Raw genomic sequence first — 21,247 nt, forward strand, 5'->3', positions numbered from 1 at the left:
AAGTCTCTTTTTGTTTTTTCAATTTTTTTTTAATTGATTAAGACTAGTTTGTATGTGTTAATACATAAATGAGTTAAATGTTCAAATGCCATATTAGAGGAAGCATCAGGTTTTTACTAAAAAATAAAAATAAAATAAAAAAAAATCCCCTTTTGCCTTTCATTGACATTTCTTGTTTTTTCAAACAGGCAACAGACGGTGCTGGTATTTCACAACAGTGTTGCCCAATCCCAGTGCACATCCATCAGCTTAATTGAATCTTCACTCTGACAGCACAAATCCCTAAGATAGCACTCATTTATACTTCCCCACAGAGAACACAGAGTCAACACTTCAGCTGGAGGAGACCCTTATCTGCATTCATTTCAGTACACTCTAAACATACAATGCACTTATATTTGAGATCCAAGGGAAAAGCAAATGGTGAAACGAGTGGGCTTATTATATGCTCTTAAAAATTAAGCTTCATAAAGGGAATCTTTGCCGCTATGCTGAAGAAGAACCATTCAGTGAACAGTTCTTATATGAAACTTATATCTTACTTTTTTCTTTTTCCACTAAAAAGAATATTTTGTGCATTGGAAAGTTTCCATGGATGTTAAAGATTCTTCATGGAACCATCAATTTATAAAAGTGTAACTTTAAAACTTTAATAAACATTTGAGTGAAATTAAGTGTATATTTAGAGTAATTAACAAAACAAGTTATCTGAGGAACATCATTTACACAATTAAGTTTCAAGCTCACTAAACACACAAACAGCCTCACCCACCCACACACTCATATTCATACACACACGTCCAGGCTTTAGTCAGAAGTGGAGTAAAAGATGAGTAAGGTACAGAAGAAGTGATTTTTTTTCACAACCCCGAGCTCTGACTCCTCCTCTGGAGATGGTGGGGTGGTTTTCAGAGCTGACAGACCCAGACAAATATACAAAAGAGAAGTTACTTCTGCTCAAACTCTCCAGTGCATTGCTCCAAACACCTCACCAGTGGTTTCCATCTCAGAAGCAGATAAACGCACATTCTGCTGGACCGGACACCTTCTTCGTGAAATCTAGTCTGGAGATATTCAAGGGTGTCGCAAACAAAGAAAATCCCCCTAAATGCTGACAGAGCCTTGTGGCCCGATGGGATCGGACGTCAGAGACCTGAGCGCCCTGCTTCCAGCCATCCCGAACGCAAACTGTTCCCTGCCCGTCGGAGGAGCTCCGCAGTGGGGACCGATGCTGGACTTTCACCCTGCCTCCCCGTATGGATCTCTTCCCTCCCACTCCTTTATCAAACAGGAGCCAGGCTGGGGACCCACAGACCCTCACGAGGATCCACACTGCGGTTTGGGGGCCTTCACCGTGCACTTCTCGGGGCAGCTCACAGGGATGCATGGTCCGTTTGCTGATTCTCCGTCCAGCCAGAGCAGGATGTTCTCCAGCGGGCCTTATCTGCCAGGCTGCATGGACAGCCCTCCTGCCCCGCGCACCCAGGGTGAGACAGCCGTCTCTCTGTCACGAGACACACAATCTGTTTGTCTCTGCTGTTGGTGTCAAAACATAAAAAAACCATGAAACTTCAGAGATGTTTGAGATTTTGCATTAAGCTGGTGTGTGTTTGTCAAGTTACAGAGCTGTTGACACCAAATTACTTATAGAGGATCTCTTATCACCCTCAAAATATTACTTCTGAAAAGTGAATGAATTATGCATTTGAATTAAATAAAATATTTATGTCATACACGTTAGTGAAAACGTATTTTCAAAATGATTTTAATGTTCTATTATAAATATAATAAAGTATAAAAAGGAAATCAAGGAAAATCAAACACTTTTTTGATTTGAATGTAAAAGATACAAAACCGTAGTATTCAGCTGACATTTATATTTTTCCATTGTGCTCAGTTTTAGCTGCTTTAATGAAACGCATTCTGCATAAAGGCTTTATATCTGCTGCGTCAGACTAATACACGTCCTGGATCTTCCATTTGATCTCTCCTTTGCCTGATTGTTTTTATGACAATTATTGCGCGTGCTGAATGAGTCTCACACAATGTCTGTCTCTGCAATCTAGCATTCATTTTTTCCTTTGTGTCTTATGTGAACATCTTGAAGAGCTTCTCTCCTTTAAATCTGAGCGCTCACAATACAAATGTCTGATGTGTTACAAAGATTCCCACATCTACTTCTGTAATTTATCATTAGATGAACTTTAGGAGAAGTCACGACGACAAATTGATTCATTGGAAAAGCTTATTGGTCTCAAGTGGGTTTACGCACCAGATGAATTATAAGTGTGTTGGAGAGAGATGTGTATTTAATACATTTTGTCAGGAGTATAAGTGGAACCTTTTCTATCTTTATAGAAAAGTCCTTTTCAGATGATTACTTGCATTAGTTAGAATTCTTTTGTAATTTTTAACACTTGTAATCAATGAACAATTGGCTTCTTCAATAGGAATAATGGAGTCAGCTGGAAAAAATTTGGATTTCACTGAGAACAAACACACTTATTAATTTTTCTTTGTCTCTTTCTCTCAGGTTATGGTACAGTAGCATTAGATGGAGCTCCCAGTTACGGACACACACCTGCTCACCACACTCCACCGTTCCCCAATGATACCTTCAAACACGAGGACCCAATGTCCTCCCAAAGCAGCTTGGGTAAGGAAATTATATTAAAGTGTACTTCAGTTTAAAATAAATGATTGTCAGTACAATCGTCAGTACATTTGAACCATATTCCTTATGACAATAGAAATAATTGCATGTTAAAATGGATTTGGTGAGTCAAAACAATCACTCTTACATTCAGCTAATTGCACTGAATTTTTATTCAGTTGCAAATTGCATGCAATTAGATATCCGAAAAGTGTCTATGTATTCTTTTAAAGTATAAGATCTTATATTTAAAGTATGCTAAAGTGTACTTCTTTTTCAGAAGGGCTCTGCAAGACAGAGTGAATTTGTGAGTGAATTTAAGTATAGTATGACAAATAAGACAAAAAGATATCTGGAGATCACTGCATCCGCAAGGATCATCTCCAGGTTAAGTGTCAGATGGAGTTTTAATGTTAGGGCAGTAAATAATCAGAATTTTTTCCTCTATTTTTTCCCCTTCTCTGTCTCCTTCCTCAAACACTCAAAACACTGTATGCAACAGTTTTTAAGTTCATTAAGCATAAATTACATTGGCATAAATGATCGCCACTCTTTTTCGGGCAGCTGAGAGGAGGAAGCAGAATTGTGGATGTGGAGAAGAATGTTTAGTGCTGCCGAGGGACCGATTCCTTGAGAAATGAACAGAGTGCTCTCAGAAACTCTGCTGACTTCTTTATGGTTGCAGGGAAGCCTGCGCTGTTTGGATAACCGCAGTAAAGATGAGGCCGCACTCTCTGTTAGCTCTGCTGTAAAACGCTTTGTTTCACTTCTAAACAGGAAAACTGAAGTATGAGGTCTATGAAGAGGACTTTCTTTCAGATATTGCTGATATACATGCTCTCTGAGTGTTGTAATATGTGCTTTGATTTCGTGAATATGCAGGTGAGCAGCAGTACTCCGTCCCACAGGCTGTCTACGGGTGCCACAGTCCTCCGGACAGTCTTTTGAGAAATAGCTTCAACAGGTACCTTCTTTACCGTTGATAGTTAGTGTAATAAGAGACGTAATTAAGCATTACATGATTTCCTAATTAGGAGTTTTGAAACTTTACTTTCCACTCCCAAGGTGTGATTCATCATGCATGAAATAATAACAATAAAAGTGCAGTAAATTGCATCATAGAGGCAGCAGCCACGAATTACAAGAAGTTACAAAAATATGCCGAATTGTTTATGTAACTGTTGAAATAAAGGGATATTCCTGGATATTATCTAATGATAGCTTCTCAGACGTGCCACAGAAAACAATTTCTGCTTGACCCTCAGTCTGCAAAAACATGCAGAAATCTCAAAGGCATTCTGGAGGGTACAAAAGCAGAAATTTTGTATATTGTCTAAATCTGTGGTCCTCAACCAGGGGGTCTCAGAAAGCTTCCAAGGGGTTGCTCAGAATTATTTAAAATAAGACAAACAGGCTTTAGATGGGTCATGGAATTTTATGTTTCTAGTGGTAAAGCGTATGAAGTTTTTTGCATCAAAATATTTGTAAAGAAGATCATTTTCTGTCGTAATTTTCACTCCCTGTCATGAACACGCAATTCAAGGAATGTTGCCTCTTTCAGAGATGCAAGTGATTTTATTGTAGAGTAATTTCTTAGATGCGTAATTTCTCAAATGCGATTATACGAAAATGTCAAGGACAATTTGGTTTTCCGTTGCATGACTCCTTTAATATAGTCTACTAAAAATCTATTTTTTTAAATTAATTTTTTATTCCAATTCCCCCTTCAACAAATGTTTTTGCCTTTGAAGAACCAGAATTCCCATTGATCATGCAAATTGTTTTACATATTATAACTGCATGGCCATGTTATACATTTTTGTAGTTATGCCAAGCTCTAAAATATTTTATAGTGTAGAAATAGTGGGTAAAAGAAAGAAAGGTCATGCGGACTTCAAATGTTATTGTGGACAATGGCAGTCTTGCATCGAGTCAAAAAATAAATAATAAATAAAAAATTAAGAACAACGATCTAAATTATTGTTTTATTGTTAGGAGGATATAGTTCTTTTTATTTTTTTTATTTTTTTGCGTAACAAACATCATTTCCCTTTCTCATGTCATATGAAACACAAATGTTGTACTGGTTTTCTTTGGTCATGACAGATGTTTAAAACTTGGATATATGTTAACCTTATACAGTATAGTAAGTTGGATATATATTAACAGTACACAACAATGCAAATTAGTGCCATGTTAACACATATATCTAGTTTAGCCACTTTAGATGGTTTAGTCTAACATGTCAAATCAAGTCAAATTTATTCACATTGTTCACATCTTCATGCCTTAGTTGGTCCTTTACATGCAATCTGCTATGAGGACCATCATTTGCTATCATTTAAATAATTAACTTTTTGTGCTCTAAAAACCTCCACTTCCTCCAGTGCCACCTGTCTAGATCTGCTACGGTAATTACGAGTGTCTATTCATGCAGCAGCAGCATATCTTACATGCTCACAGTTGTGTATTTATTCGCAGAAAGTCCATACTTGCTCAGCAGCAGCCCAAAACCGATACACTAACATGCTAAAACTATTCAGATAGTTTCTGATATTATTTTGAAATAATTGTTAAATTGTCACACAGCATGTTTGTATTCCCGTGCAATAATTTGCCCCATAGATCTCCACCATGTGTCATACAAAAAAATATTTTTTTGCAGTTTTTACAGTTTCTTTTCTGTGGTAATTGACAGCAAGTCATACAGTATATATGCTGTTGGTAGAGCAGAACTTGTATTGATCACAGATCATTCTTTCAACAAAGGCACATTAGTTAGTGTAAGAAGTAAAATATGTATATTGCCGATTTGTGTCAGCCCCCTCCGTTTTCTGAGTGACTGAAATTGAGCGTCAGTGAGGCCCAGTCTGGATGGCTCAGTAAAATCCTGAGTAAGTCTGCAGTGCGTCTTGCTGTCTGCACAAAGGTTAAGAACGGCACAGCAGCTCTCAGCAGGCCAAAATACACTCACAATGATGTACTGCCCGTTTCCTCCAAATTCCTCTTCCCTTCTCTGCCTGGCCCTCCCCAGAGACAGGAAAGGATGGAGAGAAAGAGTTATGTATTCAAAAGATTAACTTTATTATAAGGAGAGCAGAGGAAATCAGAATATCAGTATATAACAATTGACACTACCATTTAAAAAACTAGTTTTCAAAAGTCTAATATTTTGAAATATTATTACAATTGAAAAAAAAAACGTTTTCTATTTGAATATATGTTCAAATGTCATTTATTTCTGTGATCAAAGCTGAATTTTCTTCAACATAACTCCAGTCTTTAGTGTCACATGATCCTTCGGAAAATATTCAAACACACACACTCACTTGAATCAAGCTGGTACTTTTGTAGTGTGTTCCGGTGATCTCACAAACCTCAATTTCTTGCCAGTAAAGTGAGATTATAAGGGAGCGAAAAGGGAAATTCCACCTTATTTTTCATCACTGTTTGGCCTAGAAACTCTCTTATGCATTTTGAAACACTGGTATGAGCTGTAATGGAAATCAATTTATTGGGAAGCAATGTGGCAACCAAACATAAAGTAATAATGAAACACCACCATGACTTCTTTATTTTCAGATTATTATATTATATTATATTATATTATATTATATTATATTATATTATATTATATTATATTATATTATATTATATTATATTATATTATATTATATTATATTATATTATTTAACTATAAATTATTAACTAACTAAACAATTTTAATTATTATTTGATCATCGTTATTATTATTAAATAATAATAAACAATAGTGAATAAGTTGATACATTTTGTATCTCAAGGAAACTGTCTGACCTTCCAAAACTGCTACTTCAGCCCACAGAAAAGGGACAGACAGCATATGAGTCAAAATCATTTCCCCAAATCCTTCCCACAATACCCAGAAATCTCTGTGACATCACATTATTACGTGACTGTGCCAGGCACTCGACTTGCCAGCCAGGACCACGTGAGATCTTGTTGAGATGCAACACTTCACAACATGTGGTGAAACACAGCGATGTGTGTGTTTCCACTGTGCCAGTTCTGAATCATTGGTGATGATTAGAAAGAGACAGGTCTGCACTTCTAATCAGCCTAGGAGCCAGGAAAATAACACTGATGAAAAAAATATTGTCTTAAAAACAAAATCCTAAATTTCTTTCTGTGTCTTTTGCTTTTTTCCTTCCTATTTTTGTTGTGTCCCCCCTTTTTTGTGCTTGTTGATAAGCTGAGCAGTGAAAGTGAGGTCACATGACTGTGATTTATCTCTTCTGTCCTGGCAGTGATAATCTCTACCAAATGGCGTCTCAGTTGGAATGTGTTACCTGGAATCCTGTCAGCTCGCTTACACCCAGCATAAAGAGGTACAGACTGGGTCTCATATCAACACCTGTGTTTTTAAAAATAATTTCAAATCATTTGAATTCCTTTCCTTTCCTTTCCCGTCCCGTCCTGTCCTGTGCTGTCCCGTGCTGTCCTGTCCTGTCCCATCCTGTGCTGTCCCTTCCTGTCCTGTGCCATCCTGTGCTGTCCTGTCCTGTCCCATCCTGTGCTGTCCCTTCCCTTCCTGTCCTGGCCTGTGCTGTCCTGTCCTGTCCCATCCTGTGCTGTCCCTTCCTGTCCTGTGCTGTCCCATGCTGTCCCGTCCTGTCCTGTTCTGTCCCGACCTGTCCTGTGATGTCCCGTCCTGTCCCGTGCTGTCCCGTCATGTCCCATTACTGTCCAGCCCTGTGCTGTCCTGTCCTGTCCTGTCCTTTATTAAACTTTCCTTTCCTTTCAAGTTATTTTTTACATCCTCCTCACCTCTCTTCTCATCTTCTTTTCGTCTTCTCTGCCGTCCTGTTCCCTATTCTAATTAGCATCTGTTTTGAAGAAAGACCTCACTGTCCTCTGATGTTGTACTGCACTTTGAAACAAAAGTACAGACTGAAGTAGGAGAATGAATCATGCTGTGGTGACAGCAGATGAGATAGGAATGGATCCTGCTCAGTCAAGCAGTCCAACCCAGATAGAGTGTGTGACCTTGGATGTGTTGAAGGGGCAGCCCAGGGTAGCATGATTTTGTGTGTGAGAGAGAGACAGAACGATGTAGACTAGCTGAAGGGCAGAGGGGAACGCCCCCAAAGCACTGTGGGAAGTTTGTGTTGTTTTTGAGCGATTGAGTGAATGTGTGCTTGTCTATAGATAGATGAGTAGGTGACTGGGACGCTGGACAGAATATTTATGCCAGCTGTCCAGATCAAAGATTTGGTATCCCCCTTCCTCACCCCCAATGCCATGACAACAGGGTGTTTATCTACTGAACGGATGAATGGTTGGGCTGTGGGATGACTGGCCCAGCAATGGCTGATTGTGTAGTCTTGAGTCGGACAAAGAAAAAGCTTTACAGGGCTTCAGCTCTTCATCTGTTACTGCCCACACTACAAATCCACCTCCAGACTATCATTTATGACAGCATTTTTACAGTTCTTTTTGGATATAGCACCATCCTTTTGCTAAAGGGTTAGTTCACCCAATAATCAAAATTATGCGATTAATAACTCACCCTCATGTCGTTCCAAACCCGTGAGACCTCTGTTTATCTTCTGAACACAGTTTAAGATATTTCAGATTTAGTCCGAGAGCTCTCAGTCCCTTCATTGAAACTGTGTGTACAGTATACTGTCCATGTCCAGAAAGGTAAGAAAAACATCATCAAAGTAGTCCATGTGACATCAGAGGGTCAGTTAGAATTTTTTGAAGCATTGAAAATACATTTTGGTCCAAAAATAGCAAAAACTACGACTTTATTCATCATTGTCTTCTCTTCCGTGTCTGTTGTGAGAGAGTTCAAAACACTGAAGTTTAGTGATATCCGGTTCGCGAACGAATCATTCGATGTAACCGGATCTTCTTGAACCAGTTCACCAAATCGAACTGAATCGTTTAAAACAGTTCACGTCTTCAATAAGCATTAATCCACAAATGACTTAAGCTGTTAACTTTTTTTAATGTGGCTGACACTCCCTCTGAGTTCAAACAAACCAATATCCCGGAGTAATTCATTTACTCAAACAGTACACTGACTGAACTGATGTGAAGAGAGAACTGAAGATGAACACCGAGCCAAGCCAGATAACGAACAAAAGACTGACTCTAGTTCGATTCAATAAACCGGTTGAAGAAAACGGTTGACCGATTATTTTGCACTCGACCTAATGACTTCATTTGTGATGATTGCCCTTGATTCCAGCCTTCGGTTTACCTGCTCTCATAACACTAGCACAGAATCAGTTCAGAATCAATCACCAAAAGAATCAGTTCGGTTCAGACGCTCTGTGTGTCAGTCTGCTTCACGCTGAATCACACATGCGCAGTATCATCAGCTACTCGGTTCTCGAATCAGACGCGTCTGACAGAAACGGTTCTTGACTCGAGATCGAGTCAGTCTTTTGTTCGTTATCTGGCTTGGCTCGGTGTTCATCTTCAGTTCTCTCTTCACAGCAGTTCAGTCAGTGTACTGTTTGAGTAAATGAATTACTCCGGGATATTGGTTTGTTTTAACTCAGAGGGAGTGTCAGCCACATTAAAAAAGTTAACAGCTTAAGTCATTTGTGGATTAATGCTTATTGGAGACGCGAACCGTTTTAAACGATTTAGTTCGATTTGGTGAACTGGTTTAAGAAGATCCGGTTACATCGAATGATTCGTTCGCGAACCGGATATCACTAAACTGTTGTGTTTTGAACTCTCTCTCACAACAGACACGGAAGAGAAGACAATGCTGAATAAAGTCGTAGTTTTTGCTATTTTTGGACCAAAATGTATTTTCAATGCTTCAACAAATTCTAACTGACCCTCTGATGTCACATGGACTACTTTGATGATGTTTTTCTTACCTTTCTGGACACAGACAGTATACTGTACACACAGTTTCAGTTGAGGGACTGAGAGCTCTCGGACTAAATCTAAAATATCTTAAACTGTGTTCCGAAGATAAAAGGAGGTCTCACGGGTTTGGAACGACATGAGAGTGAGTTATTAATTACATAATTTTGATTATTGGGTGAACAAACCCTTTAATAAGGAGGAAAAGCATATTTAGCTGAGCTATTGACACAAGTTCAAATCTGTCTTTTCTGAGAATCGTATTGGTTATACATGTCGTACTGTCTCTCTGCTCTGTGAGGTGTAACTGCTCTCTGTCTTTGGATTTGTGTCCAGTCACAGTGGCGGTTACGAGGCAGAAGCGTCTGCAGGAGCTCCGCTGGTCTACAGATGCAGCACTCAGTATCACATACACACACATGGTCTGTTCAGAGGAGTGCAGGTGGGTGATCGCAAAACACACATACTCCAACACAGAGAGACATATCATTTCTACCTGTACACACACAGATTGGATTCTCACAATAATATAACCATAAAGTGCACTGGTAGTTTTTATTACTTATAATAAACACTATGTGTTTGTATGTATGTATGTGTGTGTGTGTGTGTGTGTGTGTGTGTGTGTGTTTGTGTGTGTATAGAGCATGACAAAAGAGCTTTATATGCGTACAAGTCTTGAGCAGGTGAGGTGTATAAGACTGACTTTACTTCAGTCTGTAGTGTGTTGGGCCTGAATCAACATCCATCAGAGCTTGAGAAAGCTGATACTGTCCAGAGAATAGTGTTCATGTATGTATGTTTATAACATTAGTTTAAAGCTTTCCTCTAAAGGCTTTTAAAAGCTAAATTGATATTTAACAGACCACAAGATAAGAGGGTTTGTTCAGATGCACAACTCATCCAGGGTTTGGTAATGCAGAAGTTAAAACAAACAAAGGCTCAGAAGTGCAGGAGAATTGGCAAATAGAGTTTGTTGATTGGCAATTATTCCCTTTTTTCCCCCTCCAGGATGTGCGGAGTGTACCAGGCATCACTCCCTCCATTAAATCATCAGAGAGCAGTGAGAAACGGCCTTTCGTGTGTTCTTACCCCGGCTGCAGTAAGAGATACTTCAAACTGTCCCACCTGCAGATGCACGGCAGGAAACACACAGGTGAGATGCCAACCACAAACAATCCAAACCGTTTTCACGGTCTAGATTGACATCTTTTTTTCTCTTTAAAAGAACAGCAGGTGAGATTTACAGTGTTATGCAATACTCATAACAAAGTCATAATTCATAGGTGATTGTATTTTTTCAGACCTCCAATAAGAGAAATCGATGGCAAGGAATTAAATTAGAAGAGGTGAAAATTTGTCCATAGCTCAAAAACAGATCAGGTCCACAAACAAAAACACATGAGATGTCCCTGGATATTAGAATTCCAGGATTCTCAGGAATGTCTGACTTTATTCTAGTGACAGATTGAGTCTGATAACAAACGTTATTCACAACCATGAATCAACACACACACACACACACACACACACACACACACACACACACACACACACACACACACACTCCTCTAAAAGTAAACATGGGGTCATTTAGGAGGCATTACAATAGCAACATGACTGTACTGTCTAAGCCACTCCCTGAAGAAGATACTTTACAGTAAACATAAGTCTTTATGGGAGGATTATTATTATTATTTGGAAAACATTTGGAAAATGGGTTCAACACCACCATTGTGGTACTACACAGAATAAGAGAAACAGAGGAGATGGGTGGAGGGATTCGGGAAGAATTGATGCTGGGACAGTACAGTGAGTGCTGCTGCTGCTTATATTGGCTCGTAATGATGATTGACAGGAATAAATGATTAGCCTCCTACATTAGGAACTTCATGTCAGTAACTAATGGGAATTGATTGTGAAGTGTTTACAGAAACTGATCTATTTCTATTATTGTTAATATTAGAATTAATTATACTTTGGGCTAGACAATAATTCAGTTATCAATATAAATTGTTTTTTTTTTTTTCTCAATAATGTTGATATGATTTTTTTAAACACATTTCTGATATTTCAGAATAGATTACCAGTGTTTCCCATGCATTGATTTATTTGTGGCAGTAACGTGTGTTTTTGTTGTGGCTCACTCGTTTTTCTGTTTTCTCCTCTGAACACTTTTCCTATTCTTTATCCTGGCTAAAGCACTTTAGTTTCAATCTGTAAGAATAATCAGCTTATGCTATAGTTTTATTATATATTATACTATACCGTTTTATAGGAGGAGGTTTCCGAAGTTTGTAGGTAAAGACATTCGTTGTGGGCCTTCTTGACAGTTTTTCTGATGCTTTTTAAAATATTGTTCATATCGATATTAGAATGATATCGTATCATCAGAAATTAAGAAATATATCATAATATACATTTTTATCGTCCAGAGCTAATTATATGACAGAAACTGGATATTGTACATTGCTTTGGATAAAAACGTGTGCTAAATGAAAAAATTTAAATATAAAATTAAGTTGATCTTTATCACAGAGAAACATGATTATAATACTACAGTAAAACAGTAATAGATCAATATGGGATCTTCAAACTGTCATTTTTGATTAATTTCTTTTGACGACACTGGTGGAGTATCTGTATTTTGGTGTAATGTTACTATAGTGAATTATTTGTAAGAGCCTCCTCTGAGTTGCACAAGAATCACAAAAATGACTAAGAAACATCTGGAGTGAGTAATTTGTGACCTCATGGCATGTACAGTTTAACAGATACATGCATGATTTATGACACTATGAATGCTCAATTCAGACGGCGCCCCCTTGTGTCATGTTAATGGCAGAGACTACAGTCCCGTTCACACACACTGATGTTTCTCTGTGTGCAGGTGAGAAGCCCTATCAGTGTGACTACACAGGCTGCGGCCGCAGGTTTTCCAGATCTGACCAGCTCAAGAGACACCAGCGCAGACACACAGGTTAGACACGGCTCTGCTCTTCAAAACAGCAATACTGCTCATTAACATGATACACTTGTAACAATAAGGGTTCTTCATTGGCAGTGATGGTCCCATGAAGAACCTTTTACATCTATGGAAACTTTTAAATTTCACAAAATGTGGAATCCTTTTTGTGGATTTTTTTTAAAAAATATTATTAAAATGATAAACTCCAAAAATGACTCCAAAAAAAAAAAAAGTTTCTTTTAAGAACTGCTGTTCAATAAAAGGTTCTTTGGGAAAGTAACAATGGTTCTTCAATGACATCACTGCAAAGCAAACAAACAACAACAAAAAAAAAACCTTTTGGAAGCTTAGTTTACTCTCTTTACGTACACTTTTAGCATTTAGCAGTAAAAGCTATTAGAATGCAAGATTCAGTCTTTTTTCAAAAATGATGGTGACTCATCTTACACTTAGGGGCGTAGCCAAACTTTTGTCCATTTAGATGCTTTAGATTGAGATTGCCCCACCCACTAGTTCCAGCTGTCATCACTCCATCACTTGTATAAAGTATGATAAGCCCACCTCAGTGGTCTCTCTGTCTCCTGCTTTGCTCCTGTAGGTGTCAAACCCTTTCAGTGTGAGACGTGTCAGAGAAAGTTTTCACGCTCGGACCATCTTAAGACTCACACTCGGACTCATACAGGTAAAACAAGTGCGTAAGCCTTTTTTTTCCAGATTTCTCCAAAACCATTTGTTTCCATTTGTTGCATATACTCTGATTTGATTAGAGCACATCAGTAAACTGTGTTGCTGTGTTTCGTCTCTTGTGGTTGTCAGGTGAGAAGCCGTTCACGTGCCGCTGGCCCAGCTGTCAGAAGAAGTTCGCCCGCTCAGATGAGCTGGTCAGACATCACAGTATGCATCAGAGAAACGTGAGCAAACTCCAGTCTGCTGTTTGAGACTCTGTATATAAACACACACACAGATGCTGAGACACTCTCATCAGCCAAGACCTGGCAGTCGCTGAAACTGATAACATGAAGTCACAGCACAATGCAAATTTACTACATTATAACAGCGTCCATGTGAGAACTAAATGGTGCTGAATGCAAATATAAAGTTAGTTTTATTGTATTTGACGTGGAACACTGCCATTTACTGAAGAATGTGTCTGGATCATCTCATTTTGTTAATAAGATTTGTGCTTCCATTCGTAATAGTCATTTTTCACATATATGGACAGTTGATTGCACTGGGTATACTTTTTTATTTTTTATAAATGGCATGATGTGCTGGGCCACTCTTTTGGAAAATAAATTGTGGATGCTTGAGAAATAGCAAAAGTAAAAATAAGATGCACTGTGATGCCTTTGTATATATGATTGTCAACTGACAGTATTTCTTAAAATACCTTTTATAATAAATTACATTATAAACTCTCAGAAAATGTATTTTATACACGCATATAATATAAATATATATATATATATATATATATACACACATACACACACACACACACACGAGTGCATATATTATATAAGTTGCATATATACATGCCATAGATGCATCAAAACAGGCAAATTGTATGAAATTGTTAATCAGTAAGACTCATTATCCTTGTAGCCAAGAATTAAAAATACATGTTAAAAATGAACACCTTACTAGAAAAGAGATAAAGACCATAAATCGTCCAATAGATGTTCAATGTGAATCTATACTCTGATCTATCTTATGGATGTTTTTCACTAAACGAACAAATTTGAAATGAGCAAAAAAAGTACATTTTGAATAAATTCTCCCAAAGTTTGGTTTGGAGCATTTATTAAAAACAGTGTACAAAAACAAAACTGCATACAAACCTACGCCAATGTAAATACAAGCAAGCAAGCAAGCCCCCAGAAACAGTTCCAGATGAGTGTTAGTAGAGTGGGGTCACGAAAATGCACCTCTATATACAGATCTAGTCCTCGTCCTGTTGAGCAAACACTGTATACCGTCATGGTTTGACTGCACTTCACAAAAACTGAGCACTGAATGCATGCATCGATCAGGAAGACAGTCCGGCTTTCAACGGCCTTCAGTTTCTATTTACAAAAACGCAAAATGCTACTGAGATTTAAACATTTGCAGTATTTCATATTGCATCTGTGAAACACAGAATTGTTCAAAGCTTATGGGGTGTGAAATTTTCACTTGTTCTTGCAGAAAAAAAAAAAAGATCTCTTCAAGATCAAGACTAAAAATTAAAATCTTGCTCAGACACATGAATATATACATATACGTACATTCAAGCTTCTAGCAACCAACGGCATTTACATAATATTAACATTACAAATGACAGCCTAGACTAGACTAAAGTGCGTTATTGCCCAGAAATACTTTGCCATAACAGAAGTATCTTCTCGTCCTGAGGCAGCAGGTGTTGTCGAGAGGTCAGCGGGAGAGTTGATCAGTTTCAATCACGTATCGTCACTGTAAAATTACATCATTAAGTGTCTCCAATCAAAAGGAACATCACTTTAGCCATCATAGTTCACAACATCAACCCTGATTTGCCGGTTAAGCTCCTCCCCTGCAGCAATCAAGGTCTTCCATTGGTTCAATCAAGAAAGGAGCTGATTGGTCAAGATGTTTTCCTCACGCCGTCAACTTCGTTCGTCCTATAAATGAAAAAATAAGTTTGCGCATTGATGACTAATTCATGAAGTTTTTCTTGGACTTAGAAAGCATGTTGTTGCTATGGAAACCACACAATAGAGAGTCATCATCATCATCCATTTAGATTTCACTTACTATCTTACTATCTTCCTACAACTTCCGCACACCATTTTCACCGTGGGTGATATGGTAAGGCATGGTAGTTCATTTCAACACAAACACAACCTAATTATGCTGGCAGTTTTGGCCAAATTTGAAAGGCAGCTTCAGATGTAGCATTTACAGAGAATATAAGATTGCCATTCACACCAAGACGAATATTAAGTGTGTTAAGTCTGTGTTAAACATTGTTTGAATTAATTACTGTTAATGTGTCCTTTTAGACATTCCCATAGGTCACTGCAACTTTTTTTTTTTTACATTGATGCATTCTATCCTCTTTTCCACTGCATCGCAAAGAGAACTGTTCAAACAATAAGATTTGGGGTTTTGCTCAGAGCTGCGGTTTTGCTAAGCAACAGTGAATAGCAGAGGAAGAATCCTGAACAGAGTCTCTTTCTATGTACTCTTGTATTTGTGTGCATTTCTGCTGGCCCTTAAACACCACCTACTGTCAGAGAGTGAAACTGCATTGGTCTGAAAACAAAAATCACATGAGAAAATCTGACTGAAATTACATCCAGACCATTCATGTTGGTGTGAACAGAAACGTTAGCAACATGCTAACCTTAAAATTAAGTATAAGTCTGATTATTATCATTCCAAACCAGTCACTTGTGAGCTTCAATGACCTCTTCAAACATGAACGTTAGAATTATATAATTCAAACATTGTATGTTGACATTGAATGGAAATATTTCTATATATTTTTGTAGGAAAATGATTCTCACCTCGCACTAATAGTTCTAAATAATTTCCACGCAGCTCCTGTACTACTCTCCACTGAAAAACTTTGTCGGAGGTAGTGGAAAAGTGGCTTTATTGCCTTTAGTTGACAGTGCAAGATGCAGCCTTAGTACTGCACACATACACTAGCTGGTGCAAAAATGTGTTTGAATGTTTTTTTGTTTTTTAAACTATTTTTTGGGCAGTTCAGTTTTGTTGCTGATTTGAAATATGTTATAGTGTGGCAAATGGTTTTTGGGATTTCAGGATTTCCCCATTCAAGGAGATAGATTTAATCTTGGATACTCCAGAAGACTTTGGCGTCAACAAGTCAAGTCTACAAGTCTATCTAATGGCAGTGTCTCCGGGCACATGAACAAAAGTCTAAAATCCTAATGGTTGGACAGTTTTCTTTGCAGTTTCACAGAAATAGATTTTTTAAAATTTCTTTCATTCTGAACAGGTGCATTAACAGCAGTTGTCAATATATTCATACTGAATATTCATTTTGTTTTATCAGAAGGCAGCTTAGAACAGAGCAACTTTACCATAATCAGTACTGAACATTTCATTGAATCATATATCCTCACGTGATAAAAGATAAATCGATAGTTCACCCAAAAATGACGAATGACTTTCAGACGAATGCAATTGGAGTTATATTAAAAAAAATGCCCTGGCTCTTCCAAGCTTAATAATAGCAGTGAAGGAAGTCAAGATTTTGAAGCCCCAAAAATGCATCCATCCATCATAAAAGTGCTCCACACAACTCCAGGGGGCTTAACCCTCTGGAGTCTAAGGGTAATTTTGGTGCCTGGAGAAGTTTTGTCTTGCCCTGACATTTGTGCTTTTTTCAGTTTCTTATACACATCTAAATGGATAAAGTCTAATCTCACTGTAATCAGCACAAACTGGGCTATAATAATAATAATAATAATAATAATAATATGTGAGCAGCATGTACGTACATGATTGTGTTTGAGAAAAAAAATGTTTTATGCGTGGTTAGTGAAAAACTGAAAATGTTAAATCACTTGAATAAGGCCATAGAACAAATACAGAACATTGGTTCCTGGGATTTTTGAGAACTGGAGCTTGTAGCCTAGAATTTTTCTTTCTAAATTATGTGAAAATCATCTTGTTTGCTCACTCACAGAAAACAATATATTGATTTAAATTTTCTAAGACACTTTTTTTTGTTGGTAAAAGTCATATGCGAGTAGGCGTCAACCATCATGAATATCATTGTGATTTACACCTGAGAAGACAAAGGCCCGCATAATGAGCTGCATAATAAGCTGCATAATGAGCCTCTCAGTCAGCTGTCTGAGAGGGAGGAGGAGACAAAATAAATGTATATAATTTTATGTTTGTAGTTTATTTAGAATATATTTAATTATCCCACAACATAATTTAATATCCACTTGGGGGAGCAGTTAAACAGTTTATTAGGAACAATCAAAGCTGACTTTGAAACTGAATTTTTTGCATCATTACTCCAGTCACACAATCATTCAGAAATCCTTTTAACAATCTTATTTTCTACAAAAAAAAACAAACAAACATTTATTGTTATTATCATTATTATTAATGTTGAAAAGAGCTGAGAATATTTTTTTCAGGTTTTTTTTTTTGGGAGGGGGGGTAAATTGAAAGAACAGCATTGCGTTACATTTGTTACAGTTACATTTATTTGTTACATTTATATTATTTACATCAAGCTTTTGAATGGTATAGTATTGTATATTGTTATTGAAACTTCATAATGTTAAACTTGATTATATATTTAGTCAGGAATTATAGTTTGGAAAAAGTCTAACTAGTAAAATGTTTACACGTTATGTGAAAACTAGTACAAGTATATAAATAAATAAAGAGAGACTTACTCATGTTTACGATCTCTGCTGAATAAAGTGCTTCATTCTTTTTTACTGAGGAAATCCAAATCAAATCTTTTTGGGGTGAATTATGTCTTATTCCTCGCATCGTGAATCAAACAGTAAAATAAATAAACTTGAAGAACAGTCCGGCTGCGTTGTCTTTTGTTGTGTGGCGTATTCAAGCCGCACGCTTCAGTTTGAAAAGTTAGAATCTGAATAGGGCGTGGTCGCATTAGAAGATAATGAAGGGAGACGTGAAAAACGGACATCGCGTTGTTACTTTAAACAAGTGCTGCCGAAAACAGATATTCTGTGATAATTTAAAATTAAACATGTCAAGCTTTCTATAGATATCTCTCTCATGTCTCTTCGTTGAGTATTCACGGAGTTACGGTTCATTTTAATGACGTGTTTCTAAATGAAGATCAGCGCAGACAAAGGCTGCAGACAGCACACCTTGTTTGTTATCTTTATTTTATAAGTGCACAAAGTTTTGTTGTTATCATGTCTGTATACAAAAAAAGTAGACCCTTTACAGATTCGATTGATGTATTGCTCTTATCTGTACGATCAAAACTGAAATTGTTCTTTTTGGGGTTATCAGGAGAAAATGCCTCATAACGCGTGAATCGACTTCAGAGGGTTAATGACGGCCTTCTGAAGCAATGCATTTGTTTAAGAAAAATATCCATATTTAAAAATGTATAAACCATAATCTCTAGCTTCCACTAACTGGTACGCATGTACACAAGAGAGTGTTGTTCCAGCGGAGGATTTATGACATAACCATGTTATTATAAAACTTGGAAGAGCCAGGACATTTTTAACCATAACTCCGGTTGTATTCATCTGAAAGAAGAAAGTCATATACACATAGGAGGACTTGAGGGTGAGTAAACCATGGGCTCATTTTCATTTTTGGGTGAACTATCCCTTTAAATCACATTTGTCAAGAATAAACGGTATCATCTGTCACCACCACAGTACAGCCCAGCCAATCAAAAACAGAGCTGTAGGTGAAGATATAAAAACAACAAAAATATTTTCAGCACTATCTCTCTCTCTATCACACACACACTTAGACAAACAGTGCACAGTTGCAAAAATCTTAAGACAGTGGATGTAAATTAATTGGACAAATACAGTAAAGCTTGTACAAGGCCAAACAAAACTAAAAAGACAAAAGAACAAAACAGCAGCTGATCCGAATTTACACGAACACACACAAAGCTTCCTGGGGTTAAAGGCGGTGTGTTAAATGGGTGGGCGTTGACGAGGTGACGTGTGGGGCACCATGCCATGCTGAGCAGTTCATGCCAAGCGACCAACCACATAAAACCCCACCTACCTGCCCACTGTCCCCAACCAATGGGCTGCTTCTGTCTACCTGTCTATCTGGAAACAGTGTCACAATGCAAAGAACAGACGTCCCCTTCACACAGTGTGACCTGCACTCAATGCACCATGTCAGATGCTATATATAGCAAGGATTATTATATCAGATTACATAAGAGTCTTATATAAGCAGGTATCTCTGCGTCATGTGACCGTTGGTTTTACAGTGAAACTGGGGAAGTTTTTCTCTCTGCTCACCTGTGGACAGCTGACTGTGGGACCTCCGGCGGGTTGTGGGGGTTTTAGAGGTGGAGGAGAGGGTTGAACTTGCACTGCTAGCCCTTGAGATGGGGAGCGGCACAGGGGTCACGGGTGGAGAATCCAGCTACATGAGAAAAATGACGATTATTTCGTAATATGGAATGCATTTGTAGTGCCTAGGAAATCAGGTGGATTTTTTCCCAAACTCTTTTTCTTTTTTTATATTCATTGTAATGTTAAATCAAATTGGCTAATTAAAAAGCATGTCTTATTAATTGAAACCATGAAACTTAAACAATTGAAAAATTTATTAAAAGTTTATGAAAAAAAAAAAAAAAAAAAAAAAAGTATAGCCAAGTGAAATCTATAAAAAAATTAAAATTCCCCCCAAATTCCATTTTATTTTCCCTCAATCTGTGCTTTACATTTTAATTTTTCAGTTTTAATGGTTTAGTTTACTTTTAATCAAAAAGCATATCTAAATAATTGAAATCATGAAAATTGTACAATTTATTAAAAGTTTACCAAAAATACATTATCGGGTCTTATGAAACTCATTAAAATTTGTTTGGAAAATTTTATTCTGTTCTGTAATTGAAAAATGTTTTCAAATTTGTAAAACTTATGAAATGTTCTGTTTTTTTTCCTCCAGAAATTCTGTGTCTATTCACATTTTTGATGGATTAATGATACAAATGTATAATCTAAAATGGCATAAAACATTAACAATTCAACTAAGCTTTTAAAACAATGTAAATCAAATGCCAAAAATAAAAGGTATCGTTACATTTTACATTTGTTTATGTAAGAACCACAGTAAAATTTTCACACATAAATGACAGTATAAATATGAACAGGAGAGGAGGAAAAGTGGAATAATGAGTGCAATGTGGCCACTGCATTAGTAACAGAAGTAAAGTTGTGGGTGAGGGACAGATCTCAAAGACGTGGTTGTTTTCAGACATGGACACTTGAGGATGAGTGTTTGTGATGCTGCACCTCCACGCTGTCATGAGTTGGAGAGGAGGATGTAGAGGAGTTCTCTACTTGGCGGCGTGAGGAAGACGAGGGCCCGATCTCAACAGTACGAACACGCTGAGCGAACTTCAGAGAGCAAACCGACTCACTGACGTTACTCTCCAGAGGAGACACCTGAGAAACAGAGAGAAGAATCCCAAAGTTGTGAGAAACCGCATCAGAAAGAGTGATCAACTACACACTAAACTAACATGATGTACTGTAGGTAGAACATTTTGTATTCTTGTGATTGGAATCATAAGGAATTGAATAATATGGTTCCAATTGAGAAATTATTTACATGCGATTCCATCAATGATTTTTGAAAAACAAAAAAACTAAACTAAATGTGTACTTTTTCTAACTTATCTAGACTTTGAGGCATTGTGGAAACTCTGAAAGTGGCAGTGCCTTCAGCTTTAAAATCATATATTACAGGGTTTCCCATACATTCATTTATTTGTGGCGGTCAGCGTTGATTGATTCAGATTTTTAAACTATTTAATATGGGTACAATTGTACTTTATTGTAGAGCTGCGCGCTGCTTGCTCCCTCCCTCTCACAAACTGACAACGGAGGCACGCACGACTAGCCACGATCTGAATCACAACATGAGCATGCGTTAGTTAGAGGACGGATCACCGGTGCTTAATGATTATTCCCCCAGCGAAGATCCCAGAATCAATCCGGGGTTGAATGGTTAGTAATGAACACTGTTGCTCAACATAACTCTGAGAA

The 21,247-nt window shown here is 37.5% G+C and overlaps 2 protein-coding genes across 9 annotated transcripts in view; one reads left to right on the plus strand and one right to left on the minus strand.

Annotated features, from left to right (window-relative positions):
- Positions 1–677: 677 nt before the first annotated feature.
- LOC132155868 (Wilms tumor protein homolog) lies at positions 678–13,917 on the plus strand. Of its 5 annotated transcripts, none has more exons than XM_059564610.1 (9): positions 680–1,487; positions 2,534–2,656; positions 3,536–3,617; positions 6,940–7,020; positions 9,860–9,965; positions 10,535–10,679; positions 12,414–12,503; positions 13,090–13,173; positions 13,308–13,917. In XM_059564610.1, the coding sequence occupies exons 1-9, from the start codon at positions 1,109–1,111 to the stop codon at positions 13,427–13,429; spliced, it is 1,212 nt and encodes a 403-aa protein (XP_059420593.1). In that variant the 5' UTR covers positions 680–1,108; the 3' UTR covers positions 13,430–13,917. The 5 variants fall into 5 exon arrangements, with proteins under 5 accessions (XP_059420596.1, XP_059420594.1, XP_059420593.1 ...); XM_059564609.1 differs by having other exon boundaries at positions 681–1,487; positions 13,090–13,182; XM_059564613.1 differs by lacking the exon at positions 2,534–2,656 and having other exon boundaries at positions 678–1,487.
- Positions 13,918–14,277: 360 nt separating this feature from the next.
- Positions 14,278–21,247, minus strand: part of LOC132155870 (kinesin-like protein KIFC3) — a 43,680-nt gene continuing 36,710 nt past the window's right edge. For 2 of the 4 annotated variants that reach the window (XM_059564616.1, XM_059564617.1), the window contains exons 19-21: positions 20,492–20,644; positions 19,490–19,616; positions 19,122–19,291 (exon numbers count right to left, since the gene is read on the minus strand). In XM_059564616.1, coding sequence (XP_059420599.1) covers positions 19,137–19,291; positions 19,490–19,616; positions 20,492–20,644 — 435 coding nt within the window. In that variant the 3' untranslated portion in view covers positions 19,122–19,136. Of the gene's footprint in view, positions 15,134–19,039; positions 19,292–19,489; positions 19,617–20,491; positions 20,645–21,247 lie in introns of those variants that run through there. The other 2 variants (XM_059564615.1, XM_059564614.1) reach the window with 2 other exon arrangements.

Source organism: Carassius carassius, chromosome 13 (genome assembly GCF_963082965.1).
Source record: "Carassius carassius chromosome 13, fCarCar2.1, whole genome shotgun sequence".
NCBI lineage: Eukaryota > Metazoa > Chordata > Actinopteri > Cypriniformes > Cyprinidae > Carassius > Carassius carassius.

Excerpts from the sequence above, each read along its gene's own strand:
- LOC132155868 (XM_059564609.1), top strand. The coding sequence starts at position 1,109 with ATGCTGACAGAGCCTTGTGGCCCGATGGGATCGGACGTCAGAGACCTG. Across the intron at positions 7,021-9,859 it reads CTTACACCCAGCATAAAGAG|TCACAGTGGCGGTTACGAGG; the intron begins GTACAGACTGGG and ends ATTTGTGTCCAG. Across the intron at positions 10,680-12,413 it reads GCACGGCAGGAAACACACAG|GTGAGAAGCCCTATCAGTGT; the intron begins GTGAGATGCCAA and ends CTCTGTGTGCAG.